At 34.2% G+C, this 21,582-nt stretch overlaps 1 protein-coding gene across 44 annotated transcripts in view; it reads right to left on the bottom strand.

Annotated features, from left to right (window-relative positions):
- Positions 1–21,582, bottom strand: part of RIMS1 (regulating synaptic membrane exocytosis 1) — a 364,651-nt gene that overhangs the window by 91,009 nt on the left and 252,060 nt on the right. For 12 of the 44 annotated variants that reach the window (XM_072926549.1, XM_041715055.2, XM_041715054.2 and 9 more), the window contains 6 exons: positions 21,390–21,461; positions 15,543–15,702; positions 14,922–15,047; positions 10,925–10,987; positions 6,519–6,608; positions 1,118–1,201 (listed from right to left, as the gene is read on the bottom strand). In XM_072926549.1, the coding sequence (XP_072782650.1) occupies positions 1,118–1,201; positions 6,519–6,608; positions 10,925–10,987; positions 14,922–15,047; positions 15,543–15,702; positions 21,390–21,461 (595 nt within the window). Of the gene's footprint in view, positions 1–1,117; positions 1,202–6,518; positions 6,609–7,070; positions 7,185–7,522; positions 7,601–10,924; positions 10,988–14,921; positions 15,048–15,542; positions 15,703–21,389; positions 21,462–21,582 lie in introns of all 44 variants that reach the window. The other 32 variants (XM_072926535.1, XM_072926561.1, XM_030267417.4 and 29 more) reach the window with 9 other exon arrangements.

The raw sequence follows: 21,582 nt of genomic DNA, 5'->3' as shown, positions 1-21,582 counted from the left end.
TGTCTGTAAGGGAGGACAGCTTTGAAATGATGATTCACTACTTTAATTTTGTAATTTATAATGCTATTTAACTCAAATTAAAAAAAAGGGAGATACTACACACAGTTACACTCTTCTCACCTGGTATGAGTAGAATATTTCCAGCATCAAGCAAACAAGATAATTCACAGTACAAATATCAGTACTGTGGGTAGACTTTAGCAGAAGGTCAGGACTGGCACCACTGGTATTTCAGTCTTATAGTTTTAAATGCAACTTCCTAAATTCATGTACATATTATTTACATTAATCTGTGTCCTGTCACTTACTGCAATACAAAATAATGTAAGCAAAATTTTGAAATTGCACTAAAATATAAATTACAATGTCTGCTTAAAATAAAGCCAGACCTATCTGAAAATAAAATAACAAAGAAAAAAATTACTGCTGCCAAAGCAATGGGATACAAAAACTCATGTGATTAGAAAGCTTGTGAGAAGTAAAAAACAAAAGTTCTATTAATCATAGGCGATATTCGGCATAAAAATTTATTTAGAGGCCAGATGTTCTTAATCAAAACCTACCTTGTTAGGAATACCTGCTCCATAGAGGCCATCCTGATTTGGACAGAATTTACAGACAGTGCCAATTTTATATACATCAACTAGAAAGTGTTAGCAAGACCTCCAACATCTCAGCCTGTGGGTTTTTTTCCCATTAGGAACAGTTTGTTGAAAAAAGGAAAACCAAAAGCAATGAAAACGAACATATACACAAGAATATGCTCTACAACAAGTATTTATCACATTAATAAAGCACCACATTGAAAACACCAGCACCATTTACAGAAGCAGATAAAACCAGACCTAAAGAACATTAACACAGATGATGTGCTGTTGTTTCAGACATCAGATTTCATGTCTTGTGACTATTCAGACAAACAGAAACAGATGTTCATCCTTCTGTGCTTTATAACAGTTCAACAAAATGCAGAGATGATATCTAAACTGCTGATTTATTTTGGGCTTCTGGAGGTTGTGAGTGTCCACATAAATGCACACTTCTAAATTTCAGTGTACTCCTCTGAGAGTGCAAGATGCAGTAAGCCATTTTTCAACTGGGAGGAGTTGACTAGTACCTGTCATCCTCCGGAGATGCATGCTGGATATGAATCCTGGGACTAGTAGGTCGTCTCCTCTCTAGGGAGGGGGACCATCTACCCCTGTTTGCCCGTTCAACAAAACAGGAAAAAAATACGGTATTTAGTTTGTCGTAAAATTAAATATATGGGATTTGGGACTGGAAAAATACCCCAAAAAGTAATGAAAGTGAGTAATTTAATTTTTTTTTTCTAACAGCTTTCTAATACCCAAGTATACTTTACTTAAGGCTGCTTAATGCAGAGCATCACATCTGAAATGAAGAGAAAGTGTGCCCAAAGATGCAGAATTTAGACCAATATAAATCTTCTATATGCTGTACCATTAAGTTTTCAAATAGTCTCAAATACTAGACTACCTAAAAGCCTGTCATTTGTGTAGGAAGCTGCAATTCCAAATTAGAAAATACTTTTAAAGACCATACGATCATCAGTATCTTGTTATTTTGCTAATCCCATCTCTCCTAGCTAGCTACAAGGAAAAATGCAAACTCAGTAAAAATGTAGGACTATTAATTATGACAAAAGTTCTAGGGCATAAACTGACCCTTTTCTGGAATACTGTGAAAAAAATGCAGGTAAATTATTTAAATAAAACTAAGCTACACACATTTGTGTACAAGTACTGGGGTCATTTTTTTATAATTTGAAAATATGTACTGGAAGTGTGTGCAGCCAGCTTCTTCTTCTGTTCATTTCTCTTTATCCCTGCAGTACATACCAGTACATTATGCTACACAACCATAGTCAACAAAAAGGACCTGAGTTGAGAATGAAAACTGGTGTATTATGAGATTTTGTTTCTTGAAAAAGCTAATTCAATTCAGAATAATGTATACTATATTATAGACTGATGCTTATATTTTTGGGATGTCATGTGTTTGTACTGTAACAAGTGTATGAATAACAATCTACAATACCAAAACAATAGCAAAATGTTTGCATAAACTCAACACAAGTATCTAATATTTCTCTTTCTGAGGCATTCTTCCAGTCCATGTAATAAGGAAAAGGGTTTGATTTATGGAACATGCAAATAACAAAGGTTTCAGGGACATGAGCATTATTTGAACAGTTAGGTAGGTCTTTCAGATGTTTTAAGAGCAAATAGGATGTTAGTAATTAGTTTATTTTTCTCTCCAAAGCAAGAGTTAAAGAAAATGTTAATGCATCAGTGCACTCAGTCAAAGCCCTTAATATGCTGATATCCACCACAGATATTAAAGAGCATTTGATAGAATTAACTAGGTAATTCCGTAGGAATTTTCAGAACATGCTTTCTTTCATTGAATGCTGAATGACTGTGAGCCACAGTACGACACCAACATGTAACTACCTGTTGATTTACGTGGTTGGAAAGAACCAGAAAGACAGCATGTCAAACACCTAATGCAAACAGTTATTTCACTGCACATTATTTTAAATGGAAATAGGGATATTCGACATAACTGTTAAGGCATGCAATATAAAAATCAACATGAAATCAGGACAAGCTTTAATTGGATCAACCTCCCTGGTACCTGTTTACGATTAGGTAACAGGTAATTGCTGAGCTTTATCTCTCGTTTAGACAGTAGTGGCCAACTGATGGCAAACATCCTGGTTTGATTCCCACTGCAGTGAGGCACCTCAGAGCAAATCGAATACACCTGTGGGGCTGTATTTTGCAGGTTAGCTGACCCTTGTACATGACTTAATCCCTAGGCTATGCTCCTCAGTTTTGTTTGCTCAGACCTCCACTAATGATGCCTCAGGCCAAAAGGATACCAGAAATACCAATCAGTGCAACTGTTCTTGTGCTAACATACATGCAACTGCTTGCAACTGCAGAAATTTAGAGGGTAAATAATAGCCACACTACATATTATTAACTATCACTGATTGCAATCTTAAGGGAATGTGCTATTATTAGAAGCCGTTCCTAAATCAGTTCCGAGTCTGCCCCCTCTTGTCTAAGTGTTCTCCTGAGCAGAGACTGGGTGTTGAAAAGAAATTTCTCCATTCTAAAGAAATAGCACCCAATTTACAAGGGAAAAAAAAAAATTTTTGAGACATAGTGAAAAGGATAATAATGAAAAAAACCCAAAGCATAATGAAGTAGTAGCAGGAAAAACACTTTTAGTGGCAATAGAGGGCATATTATATACTTAAAGATGCCTTGCAGATCATCAAAGGAACTTCAACCACAGAATCATTTTGAAAAACAAAATTCAACAAAACATCTTGGAATAAATAGAGGGTAGATGGTGGGAAGAGAAAAACAAAAGACAGGCATGGTGCAACTGCATAGAGTTATTATGGGGGATTGATATTTTTGAATGTCCTAGAGTATACTGTGCAAAAGAGAAGTATATGAAGGATTAAACTCTGTACAAAATCAGTCTATTTAACAAGAAACTTTAGCGGGCCTGTGTCAAGGCAAAGTTACTTTGCCAGTCAGGTTATATGGACATTACTTGGTCAAATGAAGGAACTTACAGGAGGAGAAAAGTTCTGTCCTCACCGTTGCTTTGGTTCTGCTACCCTGAAACCACCTAGACTTTCATATCACAAATTCATATATACAGCTGAGAGTAGCTTTCTGCTAGTATAAGTGAGTCAATAGAATGACTTCTACTGGCAAAGCAGTGTCTTAAAAACCAGTAACTACTCTGACCATTCCAAATGACATGAATGACATTGTATAAAGTTCAAGGATGTTGTTTCCAGCAAATCAGTGACAAAGAGAAATAGGGCTCTACTGTCCATCTATTATAACACTACCATTTCGTAAAAATGTGTTTTATTTTAGCTCTTGTTCTCAAATAGAATCTAATTCATACACTCTGAGTCAAAAAGTTAGGGGGAATAAGTAGAAGTCCTTTTCCATAGGTAAATATATTCTTAATTTTGTTAAAGAAAATATACAATGGTGTATTTAGAAGTCTGTATTTAGAGGCATAAAAGTCTAGACTTTTAAACAATATCTATAATGTCCTTCAGGTAGGGGAGAAGGAAGAAGAAACAACATGAAAACAACTAACAACGCTTTCAACATAAGCCTCTCAAATATACTGATAAAAGGCTGTAGATTGGACTTCACAAAACCTTAGAGTGCTTCTCTTTGCTGGAACAATTCTAGACCTGAGAAGTGTCTCATCTCCTCTAAGTCTCCAGTAATGAAACAACCTTTTCCATATTGCCTATTACATTGTAATTTTTATTGTGTTCAGTGTTTCATTATAATTACTTTCCAAAGAGATTTGCTACTGCTTAAGGTGAACTTGTCTTACTGTATTTTAAATCTTTTGTTCTCATCCTGTCCAGCACGGAGCCAAAATGCTTTCTACAGTCCCTGAACTTTATTCTGTGTTCTTCAGACTAAGGATGCCTCTATCATCTCATGCAACTGATGACTAACTTCATGTTCAAGTGTAAGCAGATTCCACATTCAACAAAGGAGAATTAAATCATCTAAAATTTATGTTCCCCAAAACAAAAAGATTAATTTGATGGGGTTTATATATTAAATATAAAATCCTCCTCCAAAATTTGGGCTGCATAGGAAAATCTTCTGTCACAAGAAACGAAAAAAAATCCTCTGCCAAAGCCACTCATACTTTACTATTTTCAATGAAATTATCAAGAAAAAGTTGGCTATCAATTTCCTTAAGAAGAGCTTTTCTGCTCTATGAAGGATAATAAGTCAAAATCTCCTATTAAGGACTTCTAAAAGTTTTTTTCTGGATCAGACTCACTGATTATTTGGCAAAACCACATGTTTAGTAGCAACAGAGGGCATTAATACAAACTAAACACTTTCATTTATATACATCCTTCTGCTCATGCAAAATGATGCAGATTCTGCACAGTGCCCAGAAGTTGCTGGACATGAATTCTAATGGCATAATAGAATTACTTCACATCAGGACAGATATAGTTTTGAGTATAAAATTTTTACTAGGTAGTTTATAATTGCCAGTTAATGTTTCATTGAATATTCAACTTGATGGGTGGCATCTTGAAGTAAGTACAGAACACACTGCTCAAATTTATATGCAATTACATTAAGTAACTGCTTGTAGAGGAAAGCAGCTGTATGTATGTACCCACTCAGTTATTACTATGTTACAATATTTTCTTAAAAGACCTATAAAAATATCTGTATTTCTGAGCGTCTCTAAGTCAGATGGGTTATTTTTGCTTTTTTACTAACCATGTTCATATTATCTGTAATGTCTTGAGCTCAGACTTATAAAGAAATAAACTACTGTAGATCCATCAGAGATACCTCAGCAGAACATTAGCCACTTCTCTACAAGAACATAACTTAACTAAAAGCACAGTTCCAACCAAGGAGCAGCAGAAAGTGGGGAGAAAGAAAAGGGAAATTATAAACAAAAAACTAGGTAAAACCCTACCATGTCAAAGAGGAAAATGCATCCTTAGTGCCTTTCTTCAGGCATCCTGCCCCACAAAAAAAGAAAATAACAAAACTCTTACAACCACCACACTGTGTATCAATTAAAAAAGCACTATTAACTTCCATACTAATTAAACATGTACTGGACAGCCTAAAATGTGATTCTGTCCTATTCCCACTCAAAGGGAGACTATTAGTGCCGTTATTGAGCCTAAAATCTCACTCTGAAGTGGTATAATTCTTGGCTAAAAACATGGGTAGTAATGAAAAGTTCTTTTGTGGAATCACCTTTTTTACACCAGTAGTATTTGATTCACATAAAATTTTGAATCAAGCTCTTGTAATTGTGAAAGTACAGAAAGCATCCATAACATTCCTGCACAATGTATGTGACAAAATACTATTTTGTTTAAATTGTAAACATGTCTTAAGACTTATGTGAACCTATATCAGAGAGAAAAAACCTTAATGCAGTTATCCACCTTTAAAAAGCAGATGCAGCAGATTAAAGAGAGCAATGATGTGTGGCTGTTCTGTAAAAAACATATCGGTATTGATACAGTTCTGCTTTGAAATGGGTGAGAGTTTTGTTGTACTTTCTAATTTATGCCACTGCTTTATTAGCATTCCACAGAACAAGCAAGAAACAGATGTAATGCTTTTTAGCAAATGATGATGAAGATTCACAACCAAGTGGTAGTTTCAAAATACTTAACACTGCAATGCTATTATCAGCATACTGAGGACTTTTGTAAACAATGAACATCAGCTTGAACTAAAACAAAGGAAGTAGCCAGAAGCAGTCATAAACTCCAACACGCAATTTACATGACATACATGAATATAGGAGCAAAAATGTCTACAAATACCAAATCGACAAGAATGTACAAGAATGTGGAATACTCATATGAAGAAAAACAAAACTTATAAAGATCACCAGCACAGATGACAAGAAATTCATAAGTTTTTATTTGATACCTTTCTCGTTCTGGTGAATGCAAACTAGTATCTGGTCTCAAGCAGTTGGTACTAGCACTCCTAGCCCTGTCAAGGGAGGGCTGCAGTTCACTAGTGCCAGTGCATTGCATCCAATGGTAGAAGAGAAAGAAAAAGAAAACAAAGAAAGGAATACAATGTTAGATATTAACTCATAAAATAATGCTTTCTTTACAGAAAATGTTGAATCACAATGATTTAATTAAGGAAAACATGAAAGGGTTGACTGGATGATAGTGTCAAGATTTGTTTAGAAAATAAAAGCAAAAAAAAGGCTGCGATAAATTTTTTGCAAATATCATTGAAATGTTTACAACTGAATGAGACAGAACAGCATCCACTTGTAAGAAAAGTGGAATGAGAAATACCAAACAATAAAGCTATATCCTTATTTACAGCAGTAAGTTTTAAGCCAACATAAAAGAATGTGATCCACTATATGTCATGTGAAATCCCTTTACAGTGAAGCTCATTTATTCTGCAAATCCATATTAGATACCAAACAAGTGGGGGGATTAATCCTCAGTGTCTTACCTAACCAGTAGATCATCTCCAATTTTCGATATTCGTAAATTAAGGCAATCATGAAGGAGTGAAATATCCTGTCTAATCACGGGTTTGGTCTTAGCACATGCAGGAAGAGTTGAGCTTTGTAAATTAAAATTATTTAAACAAAATGAAAATAAATTTAACATGTAACAGAAATCTCATACACAAACAAAATAATGTAATAGAGAAAAACATGCAACATATAATTTTAACAGTGAAGACAACTCCAACTAATACAAAGTAGTTTGGTTTAGGTTTTTGTTGTAGCATTGGTGTTAATTTAAATAACTAGATGAAGTTACTTCAGGATTTTATCCCTTATCTCTCAGTCACAAAAATATGTGAAACATTTTGGGTTTTTTTCTTTAACAAGGGAAGTCTATTTATTTTTTAAAAAATAAGCTAACTACTTAAAGGGGACTCTAAACACTTCTTACCTGTATAGGTTCCAATGAGTACCATTTTCTAGTAAAGGCATCTTGGGTGGTAATGTTTTATAGTGCCTAACAGAACTTCTGGAATGTGGTGGGTCAGAAAAGAACACAGGACAACACAAAAACATGCCAGAAATAAAAAGACAGGTAAAGGCAAGTCAAGACTGACCGGAACATAAAATAAATGCAAAATATTCTGTGGTATTGCATAGCTGTAGGAGTAGATACCTCATCTATGTTTTTCTCAAGTACTGTGACAGCTATCTGGGGGAAAAATTTTGTATTAACCCTTTGCTTAATAAAGTGCATGAGCTTATGGCAATGCTAGTGCAACTCAGATGTTTTCTTGAAATGGAAGTAATATATATTCCATTTATAGCTACTTTTATTTAAAATACTCAGTCTGTTTTAAGTTTATATTAAATTTACCCTTTATTTCTCTTAGTGATGCCTTACTTAGACCTGCAGAGATTTTTACCTCTTCAGTAGCGAAGCATGAAATTTTCACTTAAACAGGGATATATAGTATCAAAAATTTAATTACGGCTGTATTAGCAACTAAGTGTTTTGAATGTGTAAGTCTTTTGGAAGTGGCATACCAGCTTCAAAATTTACCAATAATAAAATGTTATTAATTATAAGCTAATTTAAAAACCTAGGGGAATTACTACATCAGCCAACAGAGCAGCACTAAAGTGTCACATGACAACTGTCTAATATCATCATAGATTTTAGAGAAGGAAATTTTTATTTTATCAGCCAGCTCTATCCATTGAACAAGAAAGAAATTTAAAGGCAGAACAGTGGCTGCTGAATGGGAATTTTGGCCATTTAATGGCTAAGGGTTAGTAACAACATTCTAACAATTTTCCACATGCCCTACTAGGGCACAACTATGGAACTACTAGAAGAAGAACCAGCAGGCTTGAGGGTTTTGCAGCAATCTGTCCTGATAGGTCATTTGATTCCTGTTAAGCCTTGGACCAAAACACAGCAGGATCAACATTAGAAACCTGGCTGTGCCACAGACAGAATAATAAATTTAACAGAGTAGCTTTGACCTTTCTTGTATGGGTTTAGTGGTCACCATTGCTGAATTCTCTATCAGAGGTCACTGCAACACTGCACAGGAGGAATAAAGGAATGGCTGTCATTAGGCCAATCCTGGCATATGAGCAGATATTACCAAAGCAGGGGTGACCTAAGACAGGGAATGGGGCAATCCATGTACACACCTTTCCACCATTTCTAGTTATTAATAATTGTATACAGAGCAACAGGATGGATAGCTAGGACTAATATTCCAAATTGGTGCATTAAATTCACCATATATCTTAACTTTGTAGCTTGGACTACTAAATTTCTTTCATTTAACATGAAACCATTAACATTTCTTTCCCAGCTGGAGCTGTCTCTAGGACTAATTAAACCTGTTCAGCAAGCTGCCTAGGAAACAAATGATAAAGCCTTATAAAATTTCTAACATGAATAAATGTTGGGTCACTAGAAATAAGAAAGGACAGAAGATGGCATTGAACAAATTTTTGCTGAAACTGTTTTCAAAACTGTTCTTTCAAGAATGTATATTGCCAGGCTCAGGGTATTATTTGGAATTGGGGTGTATAAGGCTCAGAGTTAAATTTTAAAAAATCAATCTATTGTCATCTTTTGCTTTTATATTCATCTTCAATACATTGTATTGTATAAGTACCATCCTGCTTCATAGTGTACCACTACTACTACTTTTTAAGGGTGAATTTTTTGGGGTTTTTTGATCACAAAAATACTGTAACAATAAATGGAATAAAGAAAAAGGCAAGGAAGTGCTGTAGGCTCTAAATTCAGCGTAGCTATTACCTAACTCTATTGCTGTCCTTGCAAAAAGGACACAACTTGCAAAAAGTTGCGCACAACTTTTTGCTGCGACCAGAACTGGTTTGGTAGATTTGTAAAAGTGTTAGGCAAAGTGCACCAGAAGTATATAATGCTGTATTTACTTCATTAATTGAGACCTCAAGCAATGTCAGGAAAAATTATAATAACAATTGTAATCTTTAAGAGGAAAAGGAGAAAGTACAGGGCTGGGGGCAGGAGCAGGATGAAGCTATAAAAGATGGAGCAAAAGGGACAGGGAAGAGGCAGGAAAAATTGCTATTATCTAACAATAACCAGACAAAAAATAAGTTAAATAAATTATTAAACCCTAAAATTAAAATCTTGAGGAAAAAGCCTTTTTAGCTGAAGTACAAGAATGAAATATTACTATTGATAATAAAAACTTAACAGTTTCACTGATGCAGATTTTTTTTTGAAACTTACATATTTATTATTTTAGTTTTTATACTACTCTGCTTTAGAATAAAATCCCATCACAGCATCTTCAATACTGCGTCAAATTTGATGATGAAAATTAAAGCAAGCCAAGTCATTTAAAAAAATAAACAGTACTTTGTAAGAGAAAATCCTAAATTAAAAAAATAAATAATAGCACTAGACAATGTGGTTTTACATTTGGTGATTTTAAACATTTAGCACTGACACAAAACTCTCATCAACACCCAGATCCTGAAGGGACAAAGGATAACTACCTGGTTGAATTACTTGAATGGTTAACTACTTTAACTTCAACCTACATTTTTACTTATGTTAATGAAAGATGTTCTACACAATGTCATGGATTTTTAACATGGTTAACAGACATGGTGAAAAAAAGGTGGGGGAGCAGACTTCGATTTTTTAGATAAAGATATTTCAGTCCCGCTTAGTTTCACAACACTGGAAAGTGGTAAGACAGGGAGCTTCTAGCTTTGGAACAAGCAATTAATGAAGACTGAAGATGGGCCCAAACTACAAAGTTTACATGTGGATCAAAGATAAAGAGAAATTTTTGGATGTAAAACCAGTACAAAACTCCTCAAATCTGGGACTTCCAGTAAGCCCTTGTACATCAGTATTTATTCCCCTGCAAGTGACTAAATCAGCATGAGATTAGGAGTCACAACAAGCAAAGATTGTTTAATTGTGCATGGCTGTTATACAAACATAAAAATGCAAATAAAAGAAAACAAAACCAACTAAAAAAAATAATGTTTGAAATTATTACAATACTGTCATGCATTGGGAGATCAGGACTTTCGTGACTAAATATAAAATCTACCACAAAATAAAACTGCAAAACCGAAGTTTCTTCAACTCCTTTAATCCTTACTACTGAGGTTCAAAAACAAATAGACACATCTGAATCTAAATTAAAACAGACAAAAAAGAACAACTGACATCTGGATCACAATGTACTTGGAAGTTCTTTACATACTGGGACTAAATACCACCATGGGAAAACATTGGGCACACAAAGTACGCAGAACTAACCAGATGTGTTCGTGATTCCCACACTCCTGTATTTACCTGATGGTATGTAGGCACTCTGCACTTCTTCCTCGCTTTGCTCTGGGCAGCATAAGAAGCTCACTGCACAGACAGGATGGGTGGTGAGTGAAACAGATATAGTTATGAAGCATTAGATGACATGGGTTATGCCAATGATAAGCAAATGAAAACATAAAAAGAAATGAGAAGCATTCACCCAGATAGATAGTCTGATAAGACTGCATGTCTCAAAAAATGTGAGTTAAAAAATGCATGTAATAGCTACACTTTCAACAAGTTCATTTCAGTATGGCACCTCGTTCTGTGATACGTTTCTTTTAAATTCAGAATTACTTTTTCAGAGCTCTTCATAATGAAACAAATAATATAGAACGGCTACAATTTTCTAATAACCTCATGTCTCATGAACTAATTAATGGAGAACTGCTTTAGGAAAAAAACGAAAGATGCCTGTTTGTTTCGTGTTGGGTTTTGTGGCTTCTGAAGCTGCAAAATCATACATGTAAAAGCAGTGAAGGTTTGATAATGATTTAATGCAGTTTGGTTTATGGGAAGAATAACCAGTCACCCTTTAGGGAAAATCAAAAATATACGTTCATTTGAAATATTGTGTTTGGCCAAACATAAATTCTGACTCATAGCTCTTCAAAGGTTTTTGAAATGACAATCCTAAAGAAACAAACAAAAAAGCTAATCAGCCATCGGATTTTTGTTTCTTATTCTTTCAAACTGAGGATAATCAGCCATCTATTCTATTTTTATTATAAGCAAACACATACTATAGCCAGCAAGATGGTAAAATTAATGCATATTTATGCCTATGGTAAATATGACTATGATATGAAATATCCCTTGAATTAAGCCTGCAGTTTTATGCATTTCAACACAATCATAAAGACCAAGCTCCGAAACTCCTATTGTTGTAAATATGAAATTAAAGGTAAGCTTCATGGAAACATGCTAATTTTAAAAGAAGCAGGGAATCCCATGAAGTACTATGGCAAAAAAAAAAAAAAAAAAAAAGAAGAGAGAAAATATTACAAAACAGATAAAGCAGCAGTTGTTCAACGTGTTTCACACTTCATGTCATTATAAAATGATGCATTTCATTGATACACTATAGGTGTTATTTAGCTAAAATTTCTAAACAGGGCAGCTTGAAATAATGGCTTGTGAGTAATTTAAGATTCAATTACATCTGGAGCCACTAGCTTGATGCAACAACATGTACTAGAGTTGAATTTAATTTAAAAATTTTCTTTCTAAGCCAAATTTCTATTCATAAGCTCAGAGGACTGACAGAATTTATATGCATGTTTCCAAATTAAAAACTACTATGGATTTTAGGAAAAAAGTTACTATTTTCTTTAGACCTGCAATCTAGATGCATAGTCCACATTAAATCATTGGGTACTCTGTTAATATTTACTTTCCTTAGCCAAAGAGTATCTATTGTAATTGGCCCAATGCAAACACTAATAAAAAAAGTCATCTTGAAAAGTGATATAAAATAACAAATCCACCATGAAATCTTCTAGTTAAAAAAAAAATCCATCAAAAAGATTACCATTATTGTGGGAATATGCAGTTCTCTGATAAATTAAGTCTGTTTTGGGAGACATTTAAAGTAGAGATTACTATTCTCAAACAAATATTTTCAACACTCATATTTAGCAGATTTTTAGCAGATTTTACTTAGGAATAGAAGAAACACAAAAAAAAAAAAAAAAAAGGAAAAGTGCCATGGTCTTGAAAATTGGGCAATGATTTCCTAATAAAAAGCTTTTCCTAACATTTTATATATATTCATACATATGTGTTTATATATATATAAAAATATATATAAAACTGTTGAAGTGGACAAATAAGTTCCGCTGGAAACTTATTGCAACAGATGCTTCTGTAAGAGAGTGATAATGACTGTTTTTACAAAGACCTATATTATTATTTAATATTGATTTTGAACCATTAACAGATCTTTGAAAAAATTATTGAAACTAATCAACAGCTGTAATTTCTGACATGCAATTATTGGGTAATTCCTCAGCTTTCAAGCCAAGTTTACATTAGATATCTATGTGTTTGGGTGAAAGGTTCAGTAAATGCACAACACATAATATCTACACTACTCTTGATACTAATCCATAATATGTAATGAAGTTGGGTTTTGTTAATTCTTGGATGCGACAGAGGATCTTTCTCAACAAAACCTGGTTTGCATCTTTTCTATGATGATATTCTTTTGTACTGAAAGCTGGAAAAACCTGCCAGAATTAAGCAGACCTCACAACTGATGAAATCTGGAGGAAAAGTCAAAAACGAAAATGGGGAAAAGGAGACCAGGGCACACGAAATTATTATTCAAGACAATAGGTACATGGCCCCATCTTTAAATCCTACAAATTAGCCACCTACATGCTTCATGTCTGATCTTTAAACTTCCAAAAAAGTTTTGTGAACACTGAAAAGAACGAAAGACTGAACAAATCCAGCAGCCCATTCCTCATCCCCAAGAAAGGCTTAGTGTAAACCCAGCTCCTCTTCAACCATCATCCATTCATATATCACCAGTTATGTTCAGGTTTGAAGCTTTACTAAAAGAGAAATTTCTAGACAGCTGTCTATAGTTATACTGAAAAAAGCTACTTTTCTCTTCAAATCTTCAAAAGCCTTTTCTCTTCAAATCTGATGAATAAGAAATCAATTCAACAAATGTCTTCAAGACTCTTTTGAATATATCACTTCCCAAAATAAATAATAACAGAAAAAAATTGCAACAAGCAGACATTACTTGATTAGCCTAACTACAAATCTGACTACTATATTTAAAAACAATTTTAATTCACCTCTGATGGAAAATCCTGTACAAAAATCCCACTTAGTCAATTCTGTACACATTTCTTACCTATTTGAATTTTTAAATGTACGAGACAACTCAGTAATTCCCACACCTATGTTACCATTCTATGATACAAAGGCAAAACAGGCAACATCATATACAAAACTGAACTAGCTTAACTGCAAGAGCCATCTGTTATTCAGTCTTTTTATGGTTTAATGTTTACTTTTTTTCACATCACTACAAAATGTATTTACTGGATTATAGGGAAAGATTTTGTTATACTTGGTTCTAAAAGTAGTTAATTACTGACAAGGAAAAAAATCAAAGACATTACTATGACAATTGATCTGATCTGAATGGTAAGTTTGCTATTATAGTCTAACCATATGATTTTTTAAAAGTAAACAACATCCCATAAAGATTGATAATCTATGTGACTTTCATCATTATTTTTCACAACTGCTGAGCTGAAATACCTTTCTAAGTGTTTTATGCAGTATAAACTAAAAAGAAATTCTCATTTCTTCCATTTCATTAGAATATAGACACCTGAAACAGTGCCTATGAGGGGAGGCCAAGCGTTCTCATCTCTCTCCAGGGAGAGATATGTATGTGTCACACATCTAAGACTGGAAATTTTTGCACACTACAGCTGTACTGCAACTATCCTTACTATGCCTGGGTAATGTACAAAGTTCACCAGAATGTTACATAAGATTTTGGGAGACTGCACCTGTAGGTGTCCAACATTTATAAGCGTATGCATCCAAACCAGTATGCATCCAGCTCCCAGTTAGGAGGAATTAATGTCTGGTATTTTGCTGGCTAGCATAACTGGTAAATTCTGGTATTACAAGTAGAGCTAGGGCATACACAAAGATGCATGGCTTTCTAGCAAAAATCTCTGGGCTTCATTTGGGAAAAAGCAATAGAATAACTAGGAAAAACAGACAGGAATCACTTGTCTAGATACCTGCACTTACTGTCAACCCAGTAAACAGTTTTACTAAAAAAAAAAAGTAAAGATAATTTAACAGTGACACTAGATCTATCAGTTATGATGAATTCTTTTCCTTCCCCATTGCTATTAGTCACATTTCTAATGAAAATTTGAAAAGTAGGCAAACTGACAACATTTCTAAACTTTTTTCCATGTTCAGGCTGACGATGTACCTTTCTTGATCAGACAAATACTGACTATCCATCTCTCTGGATCTGTAATCAACTGGAGTTCTGGAGGCATCATGGTGTCTAGTTGGAGAACGTGATCTTCTCATCTGATGAATTTCATCTAAACTCCTGAAAAGCAGAAATATGTATGACAATCTTGTTCTGTCATGAATAACAATGGATCACAGGACAAGTTGGTTGAAGCAAGTTTTTAATAATAAATTATTAATACATGATTTCTGAAAGAATACCATTAAAAATTATGCAATTTACACATGCCATTATTATCCTACAAATATTCTTAAGTGGCTTCATACAAGATTTGGCCACTGACTGAAAAAAAATTCCAAACTTATGTATTAGTTATAGTACACAAATGATGAGTGACAGAGAAAATATGAGTAAAAGGAGGTAAGTCTTACAAAGTTATGATTCATCCCATGAATGCTCTTGAGTGAATACTAAAAGCACATATCAAGTTCAAATACTGCACTAATAAATTTAGGTAGAAGAAAGAAGCTTTAAAATTGTGAAAAATTCCTGAACAAGAGAGGTTAATAATGATACAAACAATTATACAAATGTGAAAGCATGCTGAGTTTGACTTTCACTTGTGATGCCTACCTCTGTAATGGCACATTTGGTAAACGTGAACGGGGCCTGCCCTGATCGTCACCACGGTGAGGAGACACAGAACGTGAACGATGATGTGTTGTTGCTCTTTGCTGTTCTGGCACAGTTAGCGTTGTGGATTTACTTTCTCTAGTGCTAGGCCTATAACCTACTGGCAAGAGGGTAACAAAAGGCAGTTAGAGAATAAAGGTCTGGCTTTAGAAAGAATTCAGATGGCTAGTCTCCCAGGAGTAGCTATCCAAATGCTTACACAACTTTCAGGTCATCGTTCAGCTGTTGTACATCCCAATATATCATGCAGAATAAATCACTAGCATTACCTTTAAATGTCTACATATACAGAGACTGAAAAAATGAGACTTCTTGGTGTACTGGAAGATGTGGAGCAGTTTTCTTACTTGGGGAAGAATATTTTGGGTATTTTGTGTATATAAGAAAATATTTGAAAGGAATCTAAACATGCAGGTTTACCTCAACTAAAAAACAGAGAAATCACGCTTGCATACAACAGCACAGACTCACACGAGGCTGCTCAGATATAAAGCATCTTTCTGCTCTTGCTTCAGTTATTCTCCTACTGAACTTGGCCAAAGCCACCTAGTAAAAATACTACCAGGATTTAGAGTATATTGTACTGAATATTGGGTGTTGCATATTGTACAGAATGTGTTTTCTAAATACTGTGGTTAGGTGGCAAAATTTCTCACAGTATTTTTAAATAGGATTAAAAAAACCCCAGTAGAATGTTAGCACATTTTCAATATTTTAATATTGTTGTGCCTTTTTCTGTGTAGCACACTCTTTGCCTTGTTATACATTTTGACTCCTATCCTAAAACAGACAATGAAGCTCAGTAAGACAACAGTTTTCAAAAGGTACCTGTTATCTTTCAAAAAGTGCAATAAATTGCACTTTTTATGGCTCACACTACAGGGTTTTAACTTTGGTGTTTTTTCATATTATTTATCATTTGTATAATTATTTTAGTTCTCCTCTGGTCTTCTACCAAAATACACAGTCCCTATTTCAAAAGTGTGCTCTGTAAGCAGAGTCTGCATGAGGCTTGATCAGGCATTCAATGACATTTAATAACCTCTTTAGCTGCAAGTTTAAACCCTGACCACAAACATCAAAGCAGCATTCACACTTTTTTCCCCAAATATGTAAGGGTTTACCATTGCATTCTAATGGCCTCTGAAACTTGACAACATGCATGAAACTATCTACTGGAGTTTGTCAACCTTTTAACAAAATAGGACTCCAATGTTCTGCAGGTCTTGATATGTTGTGATGCTGGAGTACCCTACCTGCCAAAAAAGTGTTTCAGAATTCTGTAATAAAATTATAAAGAAACATGAGGATCACCCTGATCTCAGGGTGCAAATTTTGAAGCAAAAGGGGGACTCCCTCAGGAGTTCAATGGAGATTCACTAACCAGGATTTCTGCAAAAATGGTCTAGATCTTTTGTGAGAGGAAGAAAATATATGACAAAAGGTGGATGTGTTCCCTTTCCCAGGAGAACTAAATCTAATCTGTATTTGCAAAAAGATAATTCATTTTCCAAATAAGCTTGTGTTACAAAAAATCATGTCATCTCTATTAGTAGGAAGAGCACTTTACATATATTAAACACTAAAACCAAAGAAATCCTAAATGTCTTTTCAATCTTTAGGCAATTGTACTGAAGCACATACAACTTAGGTTTAAAAAATGAAATATAAATTTAAACTTAAAATATAGTTCTAGAGCATTTCTAGTCTCCCTAAAAAATCTGCACATAGGATTATCCTGTAAACTCAGCAGTCTAGTATAGAAAGATGATTTTATATTATATACTTTGCACAGCCAAGCTATCTCGGGAACAATACCTGAAACTTATGCAGTCTATGTACATAAAGCTTATAGAAGAGAGGCAGTAATTCATACTTATACCAAGTATTAATTTAAGAATTGTCAAACTGGTCACATCACACCCACACCTTCAGTGACCATCACAGTGACAGCAACAGTAACATTTCCTCATACCCTCAAATACAAAGGCTCTGTGCTTTTCAGGGTGAACAGAGAACAATTTTGCATGGACCAGCATGATAGCAGCAACCAAGCTGATGGTAATTTATGCAGAAGTTTCTCAGTTGCTCATGGGAAACTGTCAGGTGTGACAGGAAATGAATGCAGATGGATGATGAAAATGGATCTAGCAAATGTTTGATACCAGAATTATATTATTTTTTCTTAAAGACTATACAGACAAGGAAAAGGTAATGTATGTCACCTTGCTGCTACAGGAGGAAGGCAGATACATTTATACAGGTTACATGTGACAGAAAAATAAGTTGCTCTGAAGAGTTACCCCTAGAATAAGCAATGCAGCTTGTTAAAAATAGCACTGGGGATATTGCCAACTGTATATCAGGTTTTTTTGGGTTTTTTTTTAATTAAAGAAATTACTGAAGCTTTGGTTAAACAGATTGGTCTCAAAATATGTTGAGATTTTATTAAAACTTTCACTGACCCTTATGGAATACTGGGATGCCGAGTACAATACAGACACGGAGTGACTGGTGTAAGAGCAGCTCAGGATCACAGACTTACATAAGAGACTTGAGCATGTCTCATATATGCAGAGGTTGAGAGACTTAAAAGAATATTTTCTTCATGTAAACAGATGTCAGCATGCCACAAAAAACCTGTCCAAATAATTTTTGTTAATCCTCAGCTTCAAATTAAAGTTACTTTCAGCTGTTGATATAAACTTTTATGAACATATATAAGAGCTGATTGAAAAAAGGATATGTATATCACTGCAGAATACTACTAATAATAAGGATGGTATAATTACATGAAAGATAAGATTCAATAATTAGTGATATAACAAGGGAAAAATACTTTTTTTAAAACATTTTGGATTTTATTAAAGTACTACTATTTATGATGTTACAATCTTTACTTCCACTGACAAGAAGTTACTCTTTGCAGCTGATGATACTTCTAGAAAATAGTTTTCTTTGTTATTACTAAATTCTAATCCCGCATTTGTCTTAGCAATTGGTAAAACTTTTGAAACTATAGTTTTCTGGATTTTCAAGGTTATTTAAATTAGAAAAACTATTTTCCTTCATGCTTTTAGCTTGCATGGAGATGAAATTTTGTGGTTTTACATTTTGCAGTTATGTGTTTATTTATTAGAAAACAAGTAATAACCTTTGGGGGCTAAATAACCTCCTTTTTCTTTTTCTTCTTTTTTTTTTTTCCTCAATACTTCAGGAAAAAGAGAAAATTTATAACTTTCAGGAAGATTCTGCCTGACTAACCTATCTCCTTCTATGAAAAGGTCACCATCTTATTGAAAGAGGGAAAGGCTGTGGATGTTGTTTACTTTAAATTATTAAAATCTTGCACACTCTTTCCCCAGAATTCTCCTGGAGAAACTGGCAGCCTACAGTTTGGACAGGTCTTTAAAGGGAAATATTTTCTTATATGTCAAATATTGTAAACTCAATTTTGATGTTCTTACTTCCCTTGAGAAGGAATATCTTAAAACTAGACTAATGTTGTACATCCCAATGTTGAAGCCAATAAAGGCTGTTCCAAAATGGTGCATCACCATATTACATTAAAGGGAAATCTGGGTATTTTCTGCTCCTTCCCACATGCATGCTGTGCAGGAGAATGTGTGAGAAATCTGAACCAGACAAGAGCTGGGCTGCACTCTGGTGAGGAGCATGGTACTGAAGAGCAGGACGAGGGCAGGGGTAAAGGCCCTGCAGAACAACAAAAAACTTGCATAGAGCTTAGTTTTAGCAAAGGACTCTGTTTTATGGAGAAGATACTACAGTACTCATTCAGTGTAAACACAGGGAGCAGTCCAAAGGCTTAACAATTTAACCATTAGGCAAGTTAAGAAGGCTGGACAGGAGGGTAGAAATGCTTATATATGAACTTGATCTCCAGTCACATTTGTGAATCTGCCTAAGGTTCTCAAACAATTCAACACACATTGGGACTGGAAACCTTTTCCAGGTCTTATTGCAAAACAGATTTCCATACACTGTCTAGGCTTTCATAGATTTGTGGGTGATGACTCAAATTTTCTTTGTCCCTGTGACTAAAGTCTAACTCTCTTTTAAGAATTCGGGTTGTATAGGCAAACAAACCCCACACACTTAAATGCATTTCCACTTCACACATGAATGACAAACAGATGAACTCCACTTAGAACTGCCAAACAAATGCATCAATTAAACTCACAATGGACAAATTTCTGCTTGGTCAAGTGAACCAGCAGAATGTTTCTGATTAGGTGGACTTCAGAAGCAGATTTCTCAATATGCCCTTCAATTTTTAACTTGGAGACTTTCAGGTCATTGCAAATCCAGGATTAAAAATTAAATCCTGCTATTTTCTACATGGGTCTCTGAGAAAGTTTGGACCTCTGCATTCCTCAAAGGCACACCTGAGCATGAAGTCCAAAGAGATGTCAGTAAGAATCAGCCCAGTGAACAAATTTCAATACATGCAGCTGAATCATTTTGAATGCTTCCTTCAGGTAGGAAACTATTTATTTCAAATGGATGCATGAAAGGACTGGCATCTGAAAAAAAACCCAGTTCTTAATAGAATATACTGAAACTTTAAACATAAGGAAGTCTAAAAAGATATACCAGTATCTACATTTTCAATTACAAAAACAAAACAAAACAAACAAACAAACAAACAAAACACAAACAAACAAAAAACCCAACAAAAAAACCCAAACAAAACAAGCCAAAGCCAGGAAAAATATTTAGAGCCCTTTATTTTTATTTAATTTTAAATGCTCACTCTCTCTGCTGATGTAAAAATATAAAATATCATAACTACGCATATATTAATTAATTTCTCTCTTAGAGACTGAGGTGCAAAGTATATAAAATAAGAAAAGAACCCAAGGAACGAGAATTTATCTCAGTTAACATGAACATGATACAGCATTAATCAGATATGTGATTTATTTGTACAGTTATATAGTGGATAAATAAATTGTGAGATAATTTTAAATACATATCATAAAGATAGAAAGATTTCTGAACCCCACCACAATTTAATTCAGTGGTTTTCATCAGGAAGATCCACAGGAAAACTGATTTAGTGCTGGCAAGGACATAGAGACTCTTCAGTTAGCTTGGGACAATTGGGAAACATATTTATCTGATTTGTGGCAACAGTGAACAAGAACTAGAAGAATGTGGTATACAAGATAATCCTCAAGATTTTCAGTATGTAGGAATGCCAAACTAAAAGTCAAACCATGACAGTCTCTACAAGTAAATATTGATGAACATTTAGGGTAATGATAGTTCATGAAAGCTTATGAAAACTATAAAAATATAGCCATGCTACATGCATTTAATCTATAGCCATGCATTATCAATAAAGTCCATGGAAAACTGCATTAAATCTAAATTGCAAGCAAAAAGCAAAATAATTTTTAAAATACTTCCAATAAAAACTGAAATCTTAACTATTTTAAAATGTGGGAGTCTTTTACATTTAATTTGCATTTTAAATAATGCTTGGAGCATTACCCAGTAAGAAATTAACTAATTTGAACAAACCAGTGGGCCCCATATGAAGAGTGAGATGCAAAATAAATAAAAATGAATGAATAATAGAATCTTTTAATTTACCAGGTGTGGGACAGGCACTATGGAATAGTCAGGAAAACTGTTTTTTCCACAATGCAGTCTCCAAAACCAGTATCCTCAATATTCCAAAATATTATAAAGAAAAGAAAATCCAAACAAGCAAAAAAGTAGAAGACAAATAAAGCAGGACCATGCTGTTCATCCACGCACCTGGAGGAACAACTCCAATACCATCATCAACATCAAAATCTGAGATGTCACTATCACTGATTGGCCGAGATCCTGCACAACAGCAAGGTAAACAAATACCTGAACATCTGGTCATGTCATAATATGTAAGAATATGTTCATTTAACATAATACTGAAACCAAAAAGATGATTTTAAGTCAAAACAATAGAGAA

This window comes from Taeniopygia guttata, chromosome 3, assembly GCF_048771995.1.
Source record: "Taeniopygia guttata chromosome 3, bTaeGut7.mat, whole genome shotgun sequence".
Taxonomy (NCBI): Eukaryota; Metazoa; Chordata; class Aves; order Passeriformes; family Estrildidae; genus Taeniopygia; species Taeniopygia guttata.
Note: the sequence above shows the minus strand (reverse complement) of the source record. Positions and strands in the feature narration are given on the sequence as shown.